This window comes from Solanum tuberosum, unplaced genomic scaffold (genome assembly GCF_000226075.1).
Source record: "Solanum tuberosum cultivar DM 1-3 516 R44 unplaced genomic scaffold, SolTub_3.0 scf00005, whole genome shotgun sequence".
Classification (NCBI taxonomy): Eukaryota; Viridiplantae; Streptophyta; class Magnoliopsida; order Solanales; family Solanaceae; genus Solanum; species Solanum tuberosum.
This window is the reverse complement of record NW_006238931.1, coordinates 1,793,973-1,819,256: the sequence shown is the minus strand read 5'-3', so window position 1 is coordinate 1,819,256 and position 25,284 is coordinate 1,793,973. Positions and strand designations below refer to the sequence as shown.

The window sequence follows — 25,284 nt, the reverse complement described above, 5'->3', positions numbered from 1 at the left end:
AAATATAAATCATCTAAACGTTGAAAAATGAATACTCCCTCCATTCCATATTAATTGAATTGTTGAGACATTTTTCATTTTTCAAATTAACTTAATTGTTTACTTTTCAAGACTACATTTAGAGTGTTCTTCCAATTTTACCCCTTCATTAGTTAGTATTGGAATTAGTGATAAATTAATATTTAGTTATTTTAATCATAAATTTGACAATAATTAATAAGGGTAAAAATGGAAAACTATATTCAATTTATGTCTTAATTTATTTTTCTTAAAGGGTGTTAAACACCTCAAAAATTCAATTAATATGGAATGGAGGGAGTAACTTTTAATAGCAAAGGGTAAAATAGATAGAAAATAATAAATTATTTATTGATTTTATAAATGAGAAAAGTATTGTTAGTGGACGAGTAAAGATGGACGGAAAGAGTAGATAGTTCATTAATGGCCGGTCCGAAGATTGACATAAAACTAAAAGTGAACAAAATTCTCCGCCTTGTGATGTTTGACGGCATACTCTAAATCACAAAGTGTGATTTATGGCAACTGCCGTCCATTGTTGTGGTCAGTTTATAGAGAATGTGATATAAATTCTCACTTTTTTCTTCTCCGACTAAATCAATAGTTAATGTTCGTTTGAGGTGACCTCCAACAAATTAGTCAATTTTGCTTTTTCTGTAGCATTTATTTAACATACAGAGAGTAATGTATGATACACGTTTATAATATGTACAATTATGCCTTTTCTGCGTGTTGTTTACCAAACTATTAGAGGTTCCACCACTTGCGTTTCTCCATGGCTTTGACAAGCTCACCTGCAAGATCCGCAAAGTTCTCCGCACCATTTTGTAATTCTTCAGTGTTTCTACTGAGCCTCTGGTAAACACAGTTACAACAAAGTATGTGGGACACGTATCAGAATTTCAACTCAACATCATTGTTATTAGGCAGATTTTACTAGAAAAAGACCATAGAAAGATAAAGCCGGGTTCAACGTTCAACGTTCACTAAACTAATTTCTACTGACATATCACTAATTAAATTTATTTCATTTCCATCAAATAATAACAAACTTGCGACATATGGGGAGGGGCGAATTATTCATGATGTTCAGTCAACCCACTGAAGTTTCTGGCTTAACACCATGCACTCAAGAAGTCCATTGTCCAATTTAAATTAAGAAAAAGATTGGTGTGATCTAAAACAATATCACAAACTACGCCTCATCAAGGTCTTCTAAATTAGAGCCAGGTATCTTTTAAGTACAAAAATGTCTTTCCAAGGAGGTAAAGTGATGATACTAGACTTTAGGAGGCGAGAATTCAGCTCATTGTAACCAACTACAGGTGTCTAGGTTCATGGCAAAAAATGCATATGCATATTGCAGGAGGTAGTTAACATAAACTTGCTTTAAATAGACATACATCAAGTTTCTCCTGACGCTCGAGAAGCTTATCTTTTGCCTGTAATGCAGCAGAGGCCGCATCCTACAAGTTATAAGCAAGTTAGTAAATAAAGATGCCCAAATGCAGTTATTCAACGTGAGATATATTTGTAGGATAATATTACCCCCTTGTTTCTATATTTAGCAATGATTTCTTCACGAGTTCTAGCTGTTGGCTTGGCATCACTAGAACCACCTTCCAACAACCTGTCTCTATTGGTTTCCTTTTCTGGATGAGTGGAATAAAACGACAAATTCATCAAGGAAAGAAGAAGGAAATAAGATTCTATTTACTGTATAGCATGAAAAAACACCTATTTTGACATCATCACTGCTGAGAGATGACGAAGCAACATGAACAGGTTCATCAATTTCAATATCATCTGCAATGGAAGAACTCAGGCAGTTGAGGGAAAATCTGTACTAGTGGACCATAATCATTTTCAAGAATGGGCATAGTAGGGACAGGGAAAAATACCTAACTTCAGTTCCAGGCTTCCAAGGTCATCTGTTACATCTGTAGGGTCTGAGAAAGGAAATCTCGAGAATATGTTTTCCAGATGAGAAACAAGAGCATCTCGAGCATTCACAGAATCAGCAGCCTGCTGTCCTTTAAGCCCTTTCAACCCTTTCACGATGCCACCAAAAATACTGGTGGTAACATTCTAGAAAAAGCAGAAAATGACCTTCCATAAGAGGTCTATCAAAAGACAGAGAATGGGAACCTGGTAGCATATTGTACGAACCTGTTTCTTCTTTTGATGTTGGGATGCACTGACATCATCTACAGCAGTTGCGAGAGATTTCTTATAAAGTGAAGGTAAGGCATCCAGAACCCTGTAAAAGGTCATTGTCATCCTTTGTGTCATGGACAGAAAGCTCATGAATGTGTGGGGAAACTCTTCTGATCTTACCCTGGGCTTCAGCCCGAGTATTTTAGGAATGGGGATTGCATGCAAGACAGAATATAATCAGGGTGACAGACCTGAAGTCATTTCCAAAGGCCAACAGTGAAATGACAGCAAATTCAGACCCATTCACCTACAAATTGTAAGAACATTTTGCAAAAATATTAGTGTAAATAAAGAAAACACAATCAAGAGTGAAGTCAATACTGAGCCCTTAGCAGCCTATCATAACCCCTTAGATTGTACCAAGTTATCCTGCCTTGTTCTTCCAAGATCGTTTCTAATTGCTTGACACCTTGAAACATTGTCATAGACTGTTAACTAGTTGTAATTGTCGGGAAAATATTTACAACCACCATAAACTGAGTAAAAGCATTATGGTGAGAATCAGATGTTGTCCCAACTCCTAACGATAATCTAGAACGTGGGAAGGGAAAGCAGCTGTTATCAGTTCTATTGGTTTCAACATAACATAGAGGTCCACTATACTAATGAAATGTTATGGACAACAGCATAGTTCCTAATGTAAATGGCAAGCAGTATCAAGAGTAAAACAAGTAGTCAGTTGAAAAAATACCAACCAGTGAAATCATCGCTTTACCAGGAGAACTTATGATCTTATCCACGTTTATCTTGGAATTCCATCGAAGAATAGGCATTAATGAGGATTCTCCCAAGACAGCAAGATCCACCAAGGACCTGGCAAGAGATTGGATAGATTAACCATACATTCTTGTTTGTTTTTCTGAGAAAGAGATTAAGCATACAGTTTCCACAAACATACATCAAATACTCGAACAATAACAAATGAATCTCAAAATAATTGGTAATCTCAAGAAAAAATAAAATCCATCACCAAAAGAGTACAATTGGAACATGTCTGTAATACAGTAATGTTCATCTCACTGCTAAAGGTATGCATGAGAAGAGTACGATAGTAAAGAAAGATGCAAATAAAAAAATGTTACCTTACTTCAACTGCTCCATTCTGATACACTAAAACCAGTCCAAAATTTTCAATGTCATTCTTAAGAATGGAAGTCCTAGAACACGGTTTAGCAAGTTTCACTTCATGTATAGGGTTGATATCGCCCTATAATTACATAATCTGTTACAAACTGGTGAATTTAGGAGAATAACAGGAAATGCTGCAGTAGTGAATGGTAAAAGAAAGGCACCTGAATTATAGAACTTAAGGAGAATAAATGCAAGCCCTCCTGACAACAAAGTAAAATTTGTGAATCAATACACTTCTGCATCAAATCTTCAGGCTGCACGGCGCTGTCTTGCGTTGAAGAATGCTTTTGCGATTCTTCAGAGACAGATGTAATGCCATCTACAGACAACAAAAAAAGTTCCGTAAGAAGCTAATAACTTTCGTTATTGTTAATAGAAAATTATATGAACATAGTGACATTTTTCCTTTTCATAAATGTTTTCATTCAGAGCTAACATAAATTGATTAAAAATGAAAAAGTCATGCTTGCCTAAAATATATAGAGATATAGCAGTTGACATCTCCTTTGGATGTTTTGCCTGGGAGCTAATTTTTTTGCCAGTGGAGCCATCAAGCAATACTACTTCTGCATCTCTGTTTAATACTGAAATAACCTCCTTCACACATGCATTTCTTGTTCCCTCTTCACTTTGTTCCACAGTGTCTTCAAGAGCATTACCCAATGTTTTCACAGCCACAGAAGTGATTTTGGAACTTGAGCTGGATGAACAATCCGTAATGAACAAAACTGATGATGAACTAACATCAAGCATGGCAACCTGACAGGACAACAGAAACATAAACATCTGATAGATTTCCAAAAGTATCTGCCACAACAATTAGTAATGATCACGTCTGGATTGATCTTACCTGGCCACTTTCAAAACCTGCAACAAGCCTGGCACCCACAGCTACAAATTTTAGGATGCATACTGGAGATTTTATGAGGGAAAACTGAAATCCAGTATCACCTGGACAGAAGTGAGCTGAAAACAAACTACATAGGGATCACCATAATGATGCAGAACAAGATGGTATGTGTGTAAGAGTGAAAATATGTAATGGCAAGGAACTTGATGGAAGACATAAAACCTGTTTCTTCTTTCATTAGGTTAGCTACCAGTACAGAACTAGTAATGACATGAAATATGTAATCCAACTGCCAAGGTGTATTGTCCGTTTTGGCCCAACCTTTTGGGCTTCAAAGTTTTGTCCCTCGGGCTTTAACCTAAAAGGCGCCTCACCAATTAAATTCCTGAACCACCTTATATGGCCCCTAACTTTCCCTCCTGTTTTGATGTGGGATTTTCCTAAGGCATGTTTCACAGAGAACCCTCTCGAGTTCAACCGCCCAGAGCCTGTGGGCTGTTACAATTTAGTTTAATATCACGAAAAACAAATTTACTCCTCTTGCTACTCCTTTCTGATCACTTTTCAATAACACACTTGCGTCTAAATACTCCTATACAAGAGCTCCTTTATGCTGAGTTTAACCATTAAGGAAAACATTTTTTCTCCCGTCATGCCTCTCCTCTCCAATCAATTGTCAATACCACCTAGCGCAATCAGAACTTAATGTAAACAGAACGGTGATGATTGTTGTCCTGGAGGCTCCTAAGTCCTATTAAATGCTGAACTATTTTCAGACTTCCAGTCATGTCAAGCCAGTATCCATCTATCGTTTAGAAGAATATTTCAAAATAACATAAGTTACTGAAAAGGTTAAGAACATAAAGGCATACCGTCCTGTTCAGCATCTGTAGCCAAGTTGGAGCTAGTTGTCTTAGACTTCCCCTTGAGGCTATACATATGCACCTACACAAACCAAAAGTATCAGCAAGTTATGCACAGCTGGTGTTACCAGATTCTCAAAGATGTAGCCATTGAAAACATGATGGGTCTTACCTGGCCACATTGGTGGCCAATGGCAAGTGTTAAAGCAGTAGAGGAGAAGTCCAAAGCGGATATTGCTGTTCTAGGACCAGTGTCTTGAATTCCCTTCACCCCAACATCATACTTTTGACATGTAAGCTCATGGCAATGAAACTAGAGATTATTTTTATTACTAAATAGGTGAATATGAGAACACATCAAGGCAGTATCTTATCAGTTAAGAGTCAAATAAATGCAAAACGCAAAGACCTGAGATTCCAGAACAGCTAAAAGTGTAAAGACTGGAAATGTTGCATTCCACAGACGGACAGATCCATCCAAATAGCCAGCAACAAGTATTCTCTCTATTCCATCATCCTTGGTAGGTTGTCTGGGAATACTACTTGGAGGCATTTTGATTTCCAATTCAGTCACACCATGAGCTGGACGGATTTGCGCAACCATAACTTCCTAAGGAAACAACTAATACTAGTTGAAGAAGATTACTAAAACACACAATAATGATTTTGTATTGAACGATTTAAATTACAAAGCATCTAGTACCTCTGAAGGAGTCCTTGAGGAATTCCATTTCCTATCCACTGGATATAGGTATGCCACAGTTATACGTGGTTCAAGGGTAGGTACAAGTGTAGGATACTTAACAGCAAAATCTGCATGCTTCTTCTCTGGGTTAGATTTTAAAGCAGACAAGCTGGCCTTGTCATAAAAGTGCAGTTTCCCTGGATTTGACAACACAAACAAGGAAGAAGCATCATCAATTCCTGTTTCATTAGCATTTGAAACAACAATGGCATCTGCAAAAGATCCATCAAGTCCAAGGTCTACTCGACCAACACATTTCAATGCTTTTATCCCGGAGGACCAATCAAGATTCAGAACCTGCCTAACACAAGCAGAAGAAAATGAAAAAAATTGGCATAAGTGTAGGCACACATCAAACTAGATACCACAAAAAAATCATATATCTCTTCTTTTTTGTTTGATAAGGTAAACAATTTTATTAATATTGGGGAAATCCCTGTATACAAGCAGTATACCAAAAAGTAGAAAACCTAGGAAGAAATATGGTTCTACAAGAATGCAGCAAAGCTTAAAAATTCCATATGATTCAATGTATTGGTTATGGTGTGGAAACTATTGGATTTTTAATATTTCCCACATTCTTGTATTGTTGTTCTTCTTATTTAACCAAGTTAACATGCTAATTAACCAAAATTAACAATTAACTAAGATAACCACGCAAGTTTGTAGAATGTAAATTTAAACCATGCGATGATGTGATGAAATTAACAAGTTGGGTCATAGCCTAATCCCCCACCACAATGGTTTCCTTTTGAATTAAAAAAATAACAATGAGATGATGTTCTCTTTGCTGATTAAAAAAAGGTACATGCCATGATATTCCCTTTAGCTAACAAACTTAGTGTCAAGTGTGTGACACCTCATCTAAAAGCTTAAGTTGTTAAGTGAGCACATGAATTGTACTGAAACCAAATTTACAATTGTACTCCAGAAGCTAAACTGATCTACCTCTATATTGACTCTAGAACATCAAAAATGTTTACTCCAAAAACATAATAGCAAAAGACAATTCAATTTGATCTTCTGCAAACTTTTCTCTGTATTTTGAAAACATCTTGAATTCCTCTCCTTCTAGATTGTCCACCTGATGCAAGTAGGGACAATTCTCCATCTACTTTTGTTCTTTTCCATGGATCCTGTTTCCTCCCAAATCTGTAAAGCTTCCATAATCTTTCCAGGCATGATCCAGGATATGCCTTTAAAGTTAAAGAAAATTCTCCACAGCTGTTCTGTCACTTTGCAATAAAGGAACAGAGGGCTAACAGTCTCTGCTTTAACTCCACACAGAAAGCATCTGGAACACATTGTGATCTTTTTCTTTTTTTTTGATGACAAGGGAAACCCGCAACCGCTACCCTTTGGGTGCGCACAGGGTAAAACCCCCGCTCCTATGCAATAGCTCGCAAACCACATAGGAGAGGTAACCCGCACTAGGCAAGCCTGGTGCGACGAGCTCGACCCAAAAGGCAAACCCCTTGCCAGAGGCAAGGGGTTTCGAACTTGAGACCTCCAACATGGAAGTCCCAAGCCCAAACCACTGGGCCACCCCGAAGGGTAACACATTGTGATCTTTCTTTTTATTAGATTGTCCTGGGTGAGGACAGCTTCCTTAGCCAAGAGCCACACAAAACAAGCTACTTTGTGTGGGATACTAGTTCTCCAAATATGTTTCCAAGTCAATTATCAATCTGCCGATTAGACTGATTAATCATCCTATACGCTACATTCACCTTGAATTCACCACTAGTGATACCTTGCCACCTCAATACATCTTTCCTTGCCTGTAACCCACTAAATTGTGCAAGAGTGCTATAAAATTCAGTTACCCTGTCCATTTCCCAATCATTGGGTAATTTTCTGAAAGTGATATCCCAAACCAAACCTTGAGGTGTCCAAAATTCTACTATAATCTTCTGTTGGTGAAGTACCAAATTGAATATGTCTGGACCGTGTGATTTTAGAATCCCTATTTCATGCCAGTTGTCGTCCCAGAAGTTAGTTTAGCTACCATTATAAACTTTGATCTTTGTTTTGCTCTTTAAGTCACTCCAAGAAGGTCCCGATGGACGTCCATACATTAACCCCATATAGTGTATCAACCTCCTTGGTCATCCATTTGTCTTCCTCCTCATATTTTGCATTTATAACTTTACTCCACAAAGACTGATTCTCATTGCAAGTCTGCACAACCATTCATCTTCAAAGATTTATTGTGAAACTTTAAATTCATGATTCCCAGACCCCCAAATTTATTTGCAAAAGAAAGAGCTTTCCATTTTACTAAAAGAAAACCTTTCTTTTCTTTGTTACCTTGCCAAAGGAAACCTCTCCAAATACTGTCCAACCTTCTAATAACCCTGCTCGGATTGAAAATAGAGACATCATGTATGTAGGAAGAACATCTAGGACTGAGTGAATGAGTGTCAACCTACCACCCAAAGATAAGTATTGAGTTTTCCATCTGACCAATTACTTCTCACATTTTTCATTAACAGTGTCCCAAATTCCTTTGGATTTAGATTTTGCTCCCAGTGGCAATCTTAGTTGAGTAGTTGGTAATGTACCCATTTTTCCACCTAGAATTGCATTTAGCTGGGCAATCTCTGTTGGGAAAAAGCAAGTTTTTCCTCTGATCGATGTGTAAACCAGACACCCCTTCAAATAAACCAAGATCACCCTCAAATATATCAGTTGATCTTCTTTTGCATCACATTAAATCAAAATATCATCAACATATTGGAGATGAGTCATTTCCATACTGCCCCTATCAACTGTAGTCACTTCAAAACCTCTAATTCACCCATTGCTAAGTTATTTTAATCATATTATTGAGACCTTCCATAACCAATAGGAACAAAAAGGGGGTCAGCGGATCTCCCAGCCTGAGACCTCTTTGTTAACTAAAGAACCCAGCAGAGAGAGCCATATAGCAGTACGGAAAAATTGACAGTTGTGATGCAATGCTTGATCCAACGAATCCATTTATGTCCAAAACCCATCCTTCCCATTAATTTCATAAAAAAAGCCCAATTAACATGATCATATACTTTCTCATTGTCTAACTTGCATAGAATACCAGGCTTCTGCTAGCATAAGTCTAGAATCCACAGCTTCATTTGCCACTAGCACAATATCCATGATTTTTCTTTCTTTGATGAAAGCCATTTGCTGACAATCTATAATCTTCCTGATAACACTTTAGTTATTAGCCTGTAGAAACTGCCTATCAAGATGATAGGCCTGAAATCCCTCAATTCCTTCGCGCCTTTCTTCTTAGGAATCAATGCAATAAAGGTATACTTCTTGTTCATGGAAGTTCTTAATAGCATTCACTACATCATGTTTCAACACTTCCCGGTGTTTTATGAAGAAAACCATTGTAAAACCGTCTGGTCCAGGTGCTTTATCAGCTGCATACAACTTCAAACATTTCAAAAACTTCTTGTTCCTGTCTTGTAGAAGCTCCCTGTCTTCCTCTGAGATGACAGGGCATCTTTCAAAATGACAGGAAGGTCTTCATTCATCCTTTTCTGAACACAGGTGCTGATAGAAATCAATGATTTCCCCCTTCAGTTCTCACTGCATTTTTAATTGATTCTCCTTGGACTAGCAGTTGATCAATATTGTTGTACCTCTTATGTGCATTAGCCATCTTGTGAAAGAACTTAGTGTTCATGTCTCCTTCTTTAAGCCATAGAGTCCTAGACTTCTGTCTCCATGAAATCTCTTCATTCTTGACAAGTTCCTCATACTCCATATATGTTGCGGTCTATTTCATTATTTCCTCATCGGTTACGGCTCTGTCACCAAGTACTGAGTCTAGCTCTCCCATCTGTCCCAACAATTTCTTTCTTTGTGAATTCAGGTTTCCTTGCTCAGTCTTTCTCCATTTCTTCAGCGTTGACTTAAGAGCTCTCAGTTTGCAAGCTAGAATGTAGTCAGGCCTCTCAATAAAGTAAAAGAGTTCCATCAGTCACTAACTCTATCATTAAATCCTTCAGTTCTCAACCACCAGTTTTCAAACTTGAAGTAATTCTTGTTGTGGACCCAACAACCACATTGTACGACTACTGGGAAGTAATCAGATATTATTCTCTAGAGAAGGGAGTGCTTATGTCACTGAAGTTGTCATCCCATTCTTTTGCAATGAATCCTGTCAATTCTTGAGGCTGTCTCATGATTATCCCTTTGAACTAAGTGAAATTTCCACCCTCAAGCTGGGTGTCAATTAGGTTCATATCTTCAATGAAGTAACCGTACCTCTCGTTCTTCTATTACAATTTCTTTTCTGTGAGCTAAATCTGGTGACATTAAAGTCCCCACAAACTTCCATCAGTCCCTTTACAAACTCAATCTCATCCCACACTCTCCTCTTGTTCTTCTTGATGATGCCTATTATATAAAATGTCTTACTTCATCCAAAAATAAAATAAAAAAATTCCAGGTTGAACTATGATTTCTTCCAATTCCAGTGACCTTGGAAAATCTTCTCAACCATGAATTTATTTGGAAACTCAAAAAGAAATAAGCCTCCATACAGACATATATACTCAGCCCGAAAGTAGATTTCCAGTTGGCTGCTGTCCATCTCCTCATGTCAGCTAAGGTGGGTTTCTCTTCAGTGTCCTTTCCAACATGCCCAACTAAGCATTTTTTGAGCAAATCATCTCTTTAGACTCAAAGCTACTAGCTTTAATGGTGATGTTTCCCTTTATTAACGGATAATATTTGTTAGCCTTTAGTTCAGGAGTTTGTTATTATTTCATATTTTCTAGCTATCTGCTCTCCGTATTCTAGTAATTTTGTTCATTTAGGACTTTCTATAGTTTCCTGTATTTTAGTTGCACTGTATCTTATCAGATTACAATGTATCTTTGGATTAGTATTTCCGTGTTGTAGCTGCTCTATACAAGGAGAACGTTGCTCATGAATAAAATCATCGCTCTCTTCTACTTTTCAAACCTTTATATGGTATCAAGAGCTTTTTTTCTCCTCACAAAGTTCTAAGTTTCTTATTACCCTCCCACCACACATGGCACCCTCCATTACCAATTCTGATGCAACCAACACCACCACCATTGTTCAATTCAACTCAGTTACCCAACTTCCAATTAGACTTGCTGGCAGCCATAACTTCTTTCTATGGAAGGAACAAGTATCCACGTTCATGAGAGGACAAAATCTTTATGGACATCTAGATGGAACTATCCCATTCCCTGCTCCTGTCGATACCACCACCAAAAACAACCAGACAATTGCTAACCCCGATTATGTTAATTGGTTTTGGCAGGACCAATTGACCAGAATGCAATTTTAGTATCAGTAGATCCAACACTTGCAGCCATTGACCACTGCCAAACAGTGTAATCAAAAGCAAAAAGCACATAAAAGCTCTAAGGTTCGTTGGGGCTTTAAACGCAAAGGTCAAAAAATAGTGGGCTTTAATGAGAAAAGGCGCAAAGGGAGAAAAAAATACAAATGTATATATATGTTTAGTCCAAGACTGATAATTTATAAGCATGAATGACAAATATATGAACAAAGAAATTAAAAAATAATTACGATAAGGTGAAGTATCAATTGTTTAGTGTCGTCTCTTCAGAAGAGGTTCATTGGAAAGGAAACGCTTTGAGCCTCTCTTCAGGGCTTAAGCACACCTTTGATAACACTCCTGCCAAAGCAGGCTGTGATCCACTCCACACTGCTTATGCCAATAAGTCGCAAACTCACATATTCAGCTTGCGAGATCACCTCGCTCGTCTCACCAAAGAGAGTCTTCATGTAACGGGTTATCTCAACCAAGTCCGATCTCTCTGAGATGAGCTTGTGATCGCCCGAGCTTCTGTCACCAATGCCAAACTCATTATCAAGATTCTCACTGGTCTTGGACCAGAATATCAAAAAATTTCAGCAGCAATTCGAGCACATGACTCCCCAATTTCATATGCCTAACTGTTTGAAAAGCTAATTGATCATGAGCTTTTCCCTCAAACACAATGCTCCGCCTCAATCCAACATCATTACTGTTGTTATTGCTTAAAAGACCAACTCTCAAACAAGGAACAGTGCCACCACCAACAATAGGCGTCAGAACAACAACCAGCAGCACCGTTCTCAGCCAAGGTGCAGTCGTTGCACCAATCCACAAGAAATCGGCTTAGTGTGCCAGTTATGTGACCGACCTGGACACTTTGCTCATGGTTGTCGGTCTCAGTCTCATAATCATATTCAGGCATGAGCCAATTTAGTTGGACAACGGATGCAACAATCTGCCCCATGGATAGTCGATTCAGGGGCTACACACCATGTTGCATCAGATGTCCAAAGTCTCACAAGTATCACTGACTACAATGGTCAGGAAGAAATCTATATGGGAAACTAGTTACAAAAAAATCTATATGGGAAATGGTAACCGGTAACACTGACTTATACACATCTGATTGTAGCTTTCAATTATCCAATATACTTTGCTCCCCTTCAATTGCCAATGACTTGATCAGTTTCTCAATTTTGTCGTGACAATACAACATCCATTAAATTATTTTCATTCTCTTATCTTGTGAAGGGTCCAAATATAGGGGCACCCTTAGTTCAAGGACGGAGCAGAGGACGCCTTTATGAGTGGCCGCTAAACAATCCTTTTTCTTCTCAACCGCATGCCATGTCGCTATGTCTTTAGATCTGTGGCATCGACGTTTCGAGCATCCAACACGCCGTACTTTAGATATATTTTAAAATAATTTTTTTCATTCCTGATAAGAAAGACTCTCTTTCGATTTGTAATTCCTGCCAATCAAATAAAAGCCACAGACAATCTTTTTCTACAAATTCTCTGCAGAGTCACAGGCCTCTACAAGTTATTTTTCTGTGATTTGTGAGGCTCATCACCAGTTTTGTCCATCAATAGAAAAAAGATATTATGTTTTGTTTGTCGATCAGTTTTCAAAATACATGTGGCTCCACACAATTCAATCCAAACACAAAGTTTTAGATGCTTTCAAAACACTACATCCATTACTCGAATGTCGGTTTCGAACAAAATATTATCTTTTTATATCGACAGGGAAGGTGAATTTCAGTGTTTCACTTCTTATCTAAAACCACAGGGCATTGAACACCTAATTTCCCCACCTTATACTCCTCAAAGTGTTGTTGTAGTAGAGAGACGATATCGCCATGTTGTCGAGACTGCAAAAACTCTAATGCACCAAGCTTCTTTACCAGCCACTTTTGGAATTAAGCGTGTCATCAAGTTGTTTTTCTCATAAGCAGAATGACAACTCCAAATTTACCATGTGCGCACCCAAAGGGTAGCAGCTCGCCGGCTGTGGGTTTCTCTTATCATAAAAAAAGAACTCCAAAATTACAAGATAAGTGTCCATACAAGCCTGACTCCTAAGTTGGGTACTGTTTTTGCATACGACCGTCTATATCTCAATCGCGAGGTATAATTGAGTGTTATCACTCCCTGCCCCACTTAATCTGCTCCTATTCGACTTCCTGCCAGTACCATGTAAACCACCCATCACCAACACCTATAGCCGTCAGACCTCTAAGGTTACAACATCTGTCCAAGCCCCTTAGCTACCTCCAACCATTGAATTGCAGCCACCACACCCTAATGCCCCTCCATCGCAACCGAAACCAACCACTCTTTTTTTTTATGACAAGGGAAACCCGCAGCCGCTACCCTTTGGTGCGCACAGGGTAAAACCCCCGCTCCTATGCAATAGCTCGCAAACCACATAGGAGAGGTAACCCGCACTAGGCAAGCCCGGTGCGACGAGCTCGACCCAGAAGGCAAACCCCTTGCTTTCGCTGGCAAGGGGTTTCGAACTTGAGACCTCCAACATGGAAGTCTCAAGCCCAAACCACTGGGCCACCCCGAAGGGTAACCGAAATCAACCACTCTTCTCACCCAATGGTTACCCGCTAAAAAATAATAGCCTGATACCCAAGAATTTTCTTGCTAACACAAATCTCTAGTCACCAATTCCCCACTCCTATCGTCAACCAAAACTATATCCCCAATGGCAAGAAGCAACGAAAGCAGAATATGATGCTCTAGTCAGAAACCAGACATGGGATTTGGTCCCTAGTGATCCCTCTCAAAATGTTGTGGACTATAAGTGGCTGTTTGGAATGAAACATAAACCTAATGGAAGCATTGATAGATATATGGCTCGCCTAGTAACCAAAGGCTTCACTCAAATACCAGGGTTATACTATCATTCCACACTCAGCCCCATTGGCAAGCCTGCAACAGTCCGCTTAGTTCTTGCAATTGTTGCCCAATGCTCCTGGCCTATTCATCAGCTAGATATCAACAATGCCTTCTTGCAAGGTAGTCTTGAAGAAGAAGTGTACATGTGACAACCTCTTGGTTTTGAGTCCTCTCAAACTTCCACATACATCTGCAAGCTCAAAAAGGCCATATGCGGACTTAATCGGGCTCTTAGGGCATGGTACACCGAGCTCACCAACTACTTGACAAGTATTGGATTTGTTTTTTTTTTATAACCGAGAAATCCGTCTGTGACCCGCCCTTTGGACCAATCACAACTTTCTAAACTCGGTGGATAATGGGCCCGCCCCTCTACCCTCCTCCACTTAAATACCGGGCTTCGCTTTGCATGGTGTGGGGCTTGAACCTGCGACCTAAGCCACAAATCATCCACCTTTTGCCACTTGAGCTAGGCCTTGGGGGCGACAAGTATTGGATTTGTTTAATCAAAATCCAACTCATCTTTGTTTATCCTTCATAATTATGGTGTCATTGTATTCATTCTCATATATGTTGATGACATAGTTATTACCAGAAGCATTCAGACAAGTGTCAGGTCCATAATTACATCACTTTCCCAAGATTCTCTCTAAAAAATCTTTGGGCTCCTGCATTATTTTTTGGGTGTTGAGCTGATATCCACGCCAACTGCCATATATTTGTCTCAACATAAATATGTCATGGATCTTCTAGATGAATTGCATATGGCTAATTGCAAGGGCGTTCCAACACCAATGACATCAACCCGCTCCTTCGCTGATTCAAAAAATGATTCTACAGTTGACGTTTCCCTTTACAGAAAAATCATTGGTAAGCTTTACTATCTATCCTTCACTAGGCTTGGCATAGGGTTTTCTGTTAGCTAGTTGTCTCAGTTTATGCATAATCCTAAAGTGTCTCAGTGGAAAGCCACCAAACGTCTGTTGCGCAATCTCAAACACACAAGCACAGTGGGAGTCCAGCTAAGTCGACAACCAACAGATCATTTACTTGATTATTCTGACTCCAATTGGGCTGGAAATCCACAAGACAGAACTTCAACTACAGGTTATGTTGTCTGCCTTGGGAATTAATCAATCTCTTGGTCTTCCAAAAAGCAAGTCTGTCTCACACTTATCCACGGAAGCTAAGTATGAGTTGTTGCAGCTACTGTTTCTGAAGACAATTGGCTCACGAAATTGTTCCATGAGTTTCGTTTTTCACTGTCTGCTCCAACAGTCCTCTGTGACAATGTTAGCACCACCTAAATTTGTGCTAATCCAGTGTTTCACAGTAGGATGAAGCATGTAGCTATTGATTTCCATTTTTTTCGGGAGCAAGTTCAACAAAAAGCACTTGAAGTTCGTCACCTTCACTATGCTGATCAAGTTGCCGACATCCTTACCAAGCCTCTTTCACGTACAAGTACAGCTTTTTTGCGCCATTTTCACAAGTTGGGGCTGGTTCCGGTCTCCCCCCCCCTCCCCCCAACTTGAGGGGGCGTATTATCAGATAATATTTGTTATCCTTTAGTTTAGAAGTTTGTTATTATTTCCTATTTTCCAGCTATCTGCTTTCCGTATTCTAGTAATTTTAACCATTTAGGACTTTCACTAGTTTCCTGTATTTTAGTTGCACAGTATCTTATCAGATTACGATGTATTTTTGGATTAGTATTTCAGTGTTGTATCTGCTCTATATAAGGAGCATGTTGTTCATGAATAAAATCATCTTTCTCTTCTACATTTCAAACCTTTATACCCTTCTGTATCCCCACCTCAGCTTCTCTAAGATTCTTGGACTACCATTTACTTTCTTGCACTACCTTAACATGTGAGTAGTTGGTTTCAGTTGCTCTGGGAAGAACTGTCAATTCCAACTTTGAAGAACATTTAATGAATCTCTCTATCTTAAATACAATATCACATCAACCTGCATTCAAAGTTGTTTCGGGGATAATAATGGCTGTTCCCCCACCTCCATTCAAGGATAATATGCTCATTATCTACCATACTCATTAAATTTCCTGGTGCAGAAGTGCTCTGCATCATGTTCTGTGGTTTTCCATCTCCTAACTACTTTATGCTGATCTTTGCTCTTTGGAGGCCTCTCTAAGCACAAAACAAATCCATTCCATGATCTTATTGCTTATGTATGATCTTCTCATCATACTATGACTTCTTTCCACCCATTCATACCAGATGGCACTATCAGATGTCCACTAGTGATGCCAAACGACTTAAAACCAGCATTGAAGTAAATCCTATTCTCCCCCATCTTTGTGCAAAACTCTGTTATTGGATCTGAAAGGAAGAAGGGTTGATGCCTATCAAAGAGAGTGCACTTTTATTTACTTAATTATATTCTCAACATGACCCCTTAAGTGCGGGCTTGATTCTTTTTTACAGGGACAAGCATGTGGAAATTCTTTTTGATAACGGGTGGCATTGAGACTCAACCCAGGACATCTGTCTGCTCTGGTACCATGTTAAAGTATGTGACCATCTCATCTTAAAGCTTAAGTTGTTAGGGAGGCGAGGGTCCTTCATTAAAGGGGGGAAAAGAGGGGTGGGCTTTGTTCTGGGGGGGCCGCCTTGCGCAGCTTTAGAAAGGAGAGAATGACTTTCTGAAATTCTCTCCAACCCTTTCTATCTATCTTTAGAAGTAGGGCGAGAGAAAGTCAATATGATATTTGCGTTGGTTTTTCCAACGAAACTAAGCACTTTTCTTCTTTCTCATTCGGAAGGCTCAGTCCCACACCCTGACTTCAATGATGGGAACAACCTCCGCACTCCGGCGCTCCACTGAACAACAGTTCTCCGCCTTACTATATTTAGAATAGTGGTCGATCCTTCGGGAGTTACATTCGTAACAACATTACATGTTATGTTCACGCGGATGGAGAGGGATTCGAACCCCCGGTATTTCTAAAAATACTTCGGTTTTCAAGACCGACTCTTTCAACCGCTCAGACATCCATCCCCTTCGCGCTTCGCCCGCCCTATCCATCCGCGCGCTGGCAGGTAGGGGCTTATCTATGTGATTCGCTACGCTTGCCTGCGCCTATCGGCTGATTCTATTGCCTGCCGGTTAGCAAAACTTTTCCGGTAGTACGAATCGCTACGCTTCGCCTTTCTATATGATAATATGCATCTTGGTTGCTGCGCTCCCTGCGGGTAATAGCAAGAGAGTGAATAACGAATGATCCTCCAAACTCAAAGAGTGATTGAGTCCGACTCAAGCGAGTGAGTGAAAGGCGTGGCCAATCCACGTGGCCTGCTTGACAAACGTCAGCGACGGAGACATCGTAAATTGGTCCGCAGGCATCGCGATAAGTCCTCTGTCCTACTACAGGTGCTGCGACAACCTTTACCAAGTCCGAACGATTGTCGACCACCAGATCCGCTAAAATTTTGAAAATCAGTTTTGTTACCTTTTCTGGATGTGTAAGTCAAATTACTCCTTAGACTTTTACCAATTAAAACAATAACAACTAAACCTCAATTTCAAGCCATTTAGGATTCTGCATGTCTCAATCTTTTTTAAATGCCATATTTGCTGAATGCTAACAAAATTATGATGGGGATAAACAAAAAGATTAAGATGGGAAATTAAATTAGGATTAGGATTAGAGCTTACCGTCAAGGCTTCTTCTGATCCAATTGAATCACCACCGTAGACAAATAGTTGGCCCCCACAACCATTCTGTGTATTTTTAGCGGACCAACGCAGAATAATAACAGGGAGTCTTTTGTCTCCTGCTGAGAGCTGCAGCTTTACATAACTAGACGAAGCTTCAGCCTCTGGACTTTTCTTGCCAGGAACTGATATATTCCACAACAAAATATCGCCATCAACATAACCAACAGCCAAAATTGACCCATCAGATGACAACCAACAGAGTGAGCTTATTTCTTTTTCGCCTTCTTGATTATCTGATGAAGCACAAAACTTCTCTTCACTAGCATTTTTTGAAGCATAAACAACAATTTCATCCTTTAATTGGTGTTGTTTAAACTCTCTAACAAGAGCAGCTCGATCTTCTGTAATGTCCCAAAGAACAATTAATCCATTCTCATAAGCAATCAGGACCCTGAGGAAACAAAAAGAAAGACGACGCTAGGACCCCAAAAAGTACTTGAGTGCAGCAAGAGACCAAGGGTAGATGTGTGATAAGAAGCAGAAGAATGTGGATGCTGAAAACAACTCTAAAAATGAAAAACCAAAGACGAGAAAATAAGGGAGAAATTTCGATCATCTCTTACCTATTTCCATGTGAACTAGGTTGGGGAAGTAAACCAACAATGGCGAGTTGGTCGGGCATTGAAATATTAGCAGCTTCTGCAACAGATGATCATGGGTATATGAGAAGATGTTCACATAAGTTAGTCCAAAGAAATTGTATTCATCGGTACACTTGCTTTTGGAGGATGAAAACCACACTGCAATTTGCAAGAAGTGGAAGATCCAAAAGAGCAGGATACTGACTTACTCCGACAAGTCAGCACCTTCCAAGAAAAGGGGAAGACTTTCACGAAAATACATTTCTTACTCATATTGACCTTAAGAGTTTCTAATTATCAGTTGTCATCCTACTCTTCTACCCTCTTAATTCGAAAGATTTGTGTTTCTCATGGTAAAATCATAAGCTTATTGATACTGCACTCTTCTGGGAAATCCTAAAAATATGAACAATCGTTGAAAAAGCACTTGAGTTATTAGGAGCACGTCAAAAGTTAAAGAAATTTCCAAAAACTGGATGGTGTAACGTTTGGTATACATCACCCTGAGAGTTAATGTCAATGTTCTTATACGAACCATCAACCTATGTGCTAATTTTAAGGCTTACTAGATGCTGATCATAAATCACAGAGTAGATATTCTTAGTGCATGTCAAACTTCACTGCTTGGCCTCTAGTTCAAGTTAGTTTGTCAGTAGTGTTGTGACTACAAATGCAATTGAGCTAAGATAAAATTGTCAACTACTTTATATAGTCACTTTCTTGCCAAATCTCTCTACTGCGAATTGATCAACCATAAGTTCTCATAAAAACTTACATATAACAAGAGAAATAAGTCAAATAATCAGGGTCTCACTAATGCAAATCTGAGATATTGTGTGTTAAATATGGTGTAATTTTTGAAATTGTTAAGTATGGTATAATTAGATAGTGTAGATATGAGAATATCCTCAAATCTCTGTAATTAGGCAATTAGGAGGTTGTGTTATATTCTTATTAGTTTCCTTTCTTCTTTACGTTCTTTGTAACAACTATTTAATCCTACTAGCTTGAGGGAATAATTACGACACTAATTCCAAAATTCTCTTCTCCTTCTAACCTCTCACTGTGCATATTAAAACTAGAGAGAAATCCAAGAGATAAAATGACAGTGAAATTGCATCAGGAAAAGAATAAAGATTTAGCAATAGGTTATTCCCTCGGTCAAAATTAGCTGAAAGTTCCCACAACCGAACTTGGAATGGAAGGCTTAAAAGAAATGAAATAAGAAAGAAACACAATGGCTTCAAATCATTTTAAGTTTCTCCGGAGAAAGATGTAACTAAAAGAACATTTAGTTAGTAATTTCCAGTAAAGCCATGATCCTTTAACTATATGAACCTACTATACAACAGATATCTGAAAGCAATCCCGTTACCAGCTATAAGATTCGGAGGCATGTGATAAGGTAACAGTTCCATGATTCCTTCCTCGTACTTCAGAACAGAGAGATAACCATATTCATCTCCCACGAACCTGTGTACAGTCATATCGCATGTATCAAATAAAAAACTAACTGTACGGTGAACAAGAATCTTTTGAAATAACAATATCTACCCATTTACATGTAATGAGTGTCATAGATAATGGAGAATGCAGTAATATTGGACTCCCACTGTAAACTAGAAGATATTCTCCTGTTCTCTAGATCCCAAACCTGTCAATTATTAAAGGAAATTAACTGTTAAAGAGATACAAATGCAGCATATCGAAAAACGGGGAAGATATAAGCACTGATAGAGGAGAAGAAGAGAGTGGTGCAGATTCATGGCTGATTAACAGTAATGCCATCTCCCCCAAAGACACATGAATGCGAGAGAAGAGTTTCCTGGGTACCTGTGTCTGTGTGAACTAACTTGCCTATACTCTCCTATCAAAAGGTTCCCTCAAAGTAAAAGCACGTTGCTATACATCTCCACCAGTGAGCTAAAAGATTCAAGTAATTCCCAGCTCGGAAATTAGTCTTTAACAGGTCAAATTGCGTAGCAGAAAGATCACAGATTACCTGAATTTCATTTCCATTTGAGACGCCCACTAAAAATCCTTGGTTTTGCAGGAACTGGAAAGAGGTAAGAGAAAAATATATTTATATCAAAAGAGCCCAACACATATGCACTATGCAAGTATAAGGGTTGAAACTACAAATTCCACATGGGCACAGCACACTTGTCCTATTTCATTTTACCAATATCACAGCCATTTCTAAAGTTCATAATCATACACATTTGAAGTGCATGCTAACCATCACTCGAGTAGTAAATTATATAGCATCAATTATTGGAAGCATAGAGTCAAGAATCAGCTTGCCAAAAATATCATGAAACCAGATATAAAATTCATCAGATGATAATGCCAGACTCCAAAACAAAATCTACAAGCGATAAATGAAGCTCTCTGGAGAAACAGAGCTTGGAATTCCCACATGCTCGTGGTCTTAATTTAGAAAAGTGTACCTGTACAGATACACAGAGAGACCTCACACAGCTCAGATTACAAACCTCCAAATTCTTGAACGCCAATGGCTTAGGAGAGAAAAGAAGGCCCTCGACGTTAGATCCACCAATCACTTTAATCCTTCCATCCCTGTAATTATAATGATTATTAGTTGTATGAAAGAACTAGGAGAGAGACATGAGGATGGGACATTTCTAGTTGATGGCAGTTCTTTCAAGCTATGCCTTCCCGCTTGTTGCATATGAACACAGAAGCCTAAATGGCATGTTTTTGAACTGTGTTTGAGGTCGAAGAAGTTTCATGTATTTATACAATGGATTATGAGTTCAGCTTAGAATGGAAAAATGTTATGTCCATATGACCTGAAAATTATGGCAATTGGTCCTAATATGTGTTTTACATGGTGATGCTTCAGCCTTGAAAGAACTATAAAATGTATTTACAGCACTAAGTATTGTGCAACCTTGTTTTTTGCTATTAGCACTCTAGGATCCTGCTAAGGCTATCAAAAAGAGAATCAGAATCATGTCATTAGTTATCTTCGTTACTGTTTGAAATTCTCTCAAAGGAACTTATTACTCCCCAGATGAACTCCTTAATTAATGTGCTACTTCTAAAGTTGAGAGGCCTCCATACCTTGTTGCTGAATGAGACAAATAATGCACTATCATCTGCTTCTTATAAGCCGTACAAAAACATGTAAATGAAAGGTCTGGTAGACTAAACAAAGCACCGTCATAAGCATCTTCAAAGGCATATAAATTACTATGTTTTTTTACTCACAATGTTCCTATTGCCAAGAGTTGCTGAATAGGGTCAAATGCCAGAATGGATGCTGTAGATGGAATCCCATAGTGAACAGAAACTGTTGCTTCCAGGTCTGACAATTTTTCACTTCCTTCGGGTGCATTATTCTGAGAAAAATGTGGTAAGGGAGTTTTAAAGCACAATACAGTAAATTCAGCAGATAGAGACTATTAGGTTTGAATTATATACTATGCAAACAAGCATTAGTTCTAGTTTGTGAAGGGAGAAAGTATTGTTATGCAAGCTGGATGACTTTCTAAATGCACTATCAAACTGTAAGTAACATATCTCGAGCTGATAGAAGGAAGAGAATGCATGATGGGAGCAATACTAATCATCTCAGACTGGCAAAGCAGCACCAGTGGAACTTAGAATCATTTCTCTGATTCTCTCCCTTCATGTTTTCTATCTTCAATGCAGTCTATTCCGTGGCCTTTGAAAAACATCATTCACATAAGTTCTTTTTTGCTTCCTCCATCCTTACTAGTTTGCAGGATGCTCTTCAACTAAGAAGGCATTCTGGTAGGAAGGCCGACCACTACACGAGTCGACATAAGCTCAAGAGAGAAGTTAACATTCCTTGATTCCCCTTCATAAGCAGGAAGAGAACGAAAATAGACTACATACAATAGCATGCTTGATTGAAAATTTTATAAGAAGAAGCGAGATCTTACATTGCGTTGCATTTTACTTGGTAGAATCCCTGACCCAGTCTACAGTATTTGTATTGGAGCAATTCAAGAACAACAATTAGCTGAACCTAACATATAAAGTTTACCCTTCACGATATCATAAACCAAACTTCTGAGAATTTGGTATTGTCTCAAGAAGAAAACTGTTTATTCCATTTAATCATACTCTTGCTATATATTTCTATCTAATCTCATCCACAACCTGAAATCAAAGCCCTAGCCCTGTTTTCACAGGACATGAAACAAGGTCCGGATAATGTTACCTCATATTTCAAGTGTTCATTTTAAAGACTGAAAAAAGTTCAACAAAGACAGAGACAAGTTCAAAGCATTTAGTCATTTACATCCTGGAATGTGTCTCTGGCCCTAGCCCAGATTATAAGAAATCAAAAATGCTCCAATAGAAACAATTGGCTCTCCCTATTGCATTTGAGCTAACACGAAATGCTAGTTCTTTTACTTCATATTGTCCAACACGACATGTTTATTCTTCTGTTTTATGTCTCATATTTTTCCTGCACTGTAGCAGAAATCATTGCTGATGATTTCTCTTAGATTTTACTTTCACACTAAAAAGGAAGATAAAGGCATGGACCTAGGGTTTCTGGGAGCTCAACGAACACCACTTTGATCCTGCCTTGCACTGAAATCAGTTTTGGCAACATATACTGATCTTCAAACTTTGTCATCAACAAACACGTTGTGAATAAATTTTACTAAATGACAAACATGTTAAGAATATATTTAACAAAATCTAAGAACCCCACTGCATTAGCATCTTGCACCATACACTGTCAGTGATGATTAATAATTGTACAACCATATGATAGAAGGGAAGCGAAAAGGCAGAAAAATAACAAAGGATCAAGATTGATCCGAGAGCACCAAGAAAAGAACCTGAGAGAATTTTAAACAGAAGGTGTATTGTATTAGCATCAATTGATCACAAGAACCTTCTATGTACATCAATCAATCACCAGAATACTATTACACAACTAACTAACTTCAAGTAACTACCCGTTGTAACTTTTTTGGGGCTGGTTATCACTACCAACACCATCTTTTCCTTCCTTTTGAGCTAAAAAAAGGAGTATCTTTAAGAGTTATTCCCCTGTTTAGCATAGAAGTGGAGGCAGAAGAGAGCTCAAAATGGAAGTGTTGGGTATTCTCCTTTTGAAACTGGTTGAGGAGGGAGAAAAAATGTATCTTTTACATCTCAAACAACCAAAAATAGTAGCCATTACTTCACTTAAGGGAAGTAATTCAATAGGTTTCTCTTTCTTTCTAGTTCTTACCCTTATCAGCCATTTCATGGAACTAAACTTAAAGTTAATAAAATTTGTAATCCTTTCCACTTCATAACAGATATAAAAAGTCACGTCAAATACTCCTATGCTAATATTTGTGCTAAGAAATACCATCTGCTGTCATTTTTTAGGTGGGGTATATCTCTTCTCTTGCCGCAATAATTACAGATTTTCCTTCTTTTTTTTCCGTCGTCAGATTTCTACACGATTGGACAAACAACATAAATGGTAGCATAGAATCTCTAAGAATCAAAAGATCAAGCATTAATTGAAGAAGACTAAAACAATGTCTGACAGTGGTTACCCCTCTCCTAAAGAGCTCTAAACAAACAATTCAGCAAATAATTGCATTTACCAAAAAAGCAAAAAGGATCGGGAAAGCAAATCAGGTTTGTGTTATAATGTGAAAAAAGATCAATATGCAAAATTGAGAATTCAAAAACGATGAAATGGAGCAATTTACCGGTGGCGTGGGATTGAGTTTTTCAAAAAATTTAGCAAACATAGCGAGCGCTGTTGAATCTACCGAGCGGAGCAGTTGTTCAAGTTGTTGATTGTTCGGATCTTTATTATATGTAGGAGGTGACAGAAAAATGAGCAAAATCGGTTACGTCTCAAATCTCAATAACAAGCCTCCGATGCTGGTATGAACACCAGTAGAAAAATTAGAAAAAAAAATAAATGAAGAAATATATATATACAAAAGGTTAAAAAAAAAAGGAGAAAAAAAATATAATTCTGTTTTTTGGCCACAAATACATACATTTTTTGAACTTTGCTAAAGAATAATAAACTTATTTTAAAAATATTATAATTACATCAAGATGAATAAAAACAGGGTAAACAATACAAATCTCACTAGTTTAGAAGCAAATTACTCCACGTCAAGTGAGTTTTCAATATTATGAATCTTATCGGAATTTGTACTACGGATACATGTATATGGCGTGTCTAAGATACATGTATTTCGAATACATGAGGTCAAAATTAAGTGTAATTGATTTTAGATCTATTATAACCAAGTGGATTCACATTTATTTGACTCTCTTGCTCGCCTCTCTCCTTCTCTCCTCTCTCCCCTCTCCTCTCTCCTCTCTCCCTATGTACATATATTTCAAAATGTATCTGAGATACCATATACATGTATCTAGTGTGATTTGCATGTATGTGGAATACATAGACTAACTTGCTCGCAACCTTCCGGTTGTGTTCACCTCTCTCCCTATTACCTTTGCATTTTAACCCTGTAACAAGGGCAAACTTACTCAATCCAAAATGAAAATGCGTACCATTAACTGAAAAAATGCATCATAAACTTCTCTTCAGAATGCACTTGCCTCATCAACAAATTATGTAAAACGCGTCCTTCCACCATAATTAGCGACATATCTAGATATTTATCAAAGAAAGTTTGTCTAAACAATTTAATTTGTACAACTGACAAAATATCATCAAATCATTAACTACATCACAATTCGTGAAACATTCAATCCTCGACTTGTAATTAATATCTATTTTGATATAAAATTCACAACCTGCACATATAATAAAAGTATACAAGCAAATTAACAAAACCAAAAATTAAGAAAAGAAATGCTCACTTATTGCATGATACCATCACTACATATATATATATACACACACTATCACAACATAC

The 25,284-nt window shown here is 38.2% G+C and overlaps 1 protein-coding gene and 1 non-coding gene across 9 annotated transcripts; both read right to left on the bottom strand.

Annotated features, from left to right (window-relative positions):
* Positions 1 to 469: 469 nt before the first annotated feature.
* On the bottom strand, positions 470 to 24,299 carry LOC102596591 (uncharacterized). Of its 8 annotated transcripts, none has more exons than XM_006338766.2 (24): positions 24,091 to 24,299; positions 21,605 to 21,735; positions 20,866 to 20,950; positions 20,373 to 20,426; positions 19,933 to 20,024; positions 19,746 to 19,843; positions 18,353 to 18,428; positions 17,727 to 18,180; positions 5,783 to 6,121; positions 5,489 to 5,689; positions 5,252 to 5,392; positions 5,089 to 5,161; positions 4,217 to 4,332; positions 3,837 to 4,125; positions 3,528 to 3,685; positions 3,318 to 3,442; positions 2,931 to 3,048; positions 2,427 to 2,482; positions 2,188 to 2,278; positions 1,920 to 2,106; positions 1,756 to 1,824; positions 1,567 to 1,670; positions 1,422 to 1,484; positions 470 to 873 (listed from the first exon to the last, which is right to left on the bottom strand). In XM_006338766.2, exons 1-24 carry the CDS (start codon positions 24,130 to 24,132, stop codon positions 766 to 768), a joined length of 3,270 nt encoding a protein of 1,089 aa, XP_006338828.1. In that variant the 5' UTR covers positions 24,133 to 24,299; the 3' UTR covers positions 470 to 765. The 8 variants fall into 8 exon arrangements, 7 of the variants coding, with proteins under 7 accessions (XP_006338828.1, XP_006338829.1, XP_006338830.1 ...); XM_006338767.2 differs by having other exon boundaries at positions 5,252 to 5,344; XM_006338768.2 differs by lacking the exon at positions 20,373 to 20,426.
* TRNAS-UGA (transfer RNA serine (anticodon UGA)) lies at positions 16,983 to 17,069 on the bottom strand. The gene has a single exon. It is a non-coding gene; the product is annotated as a tRNA-Ser (tRNA).
* Positions 24,300 to 25,284: the final 985 nt, after the last annotated feature.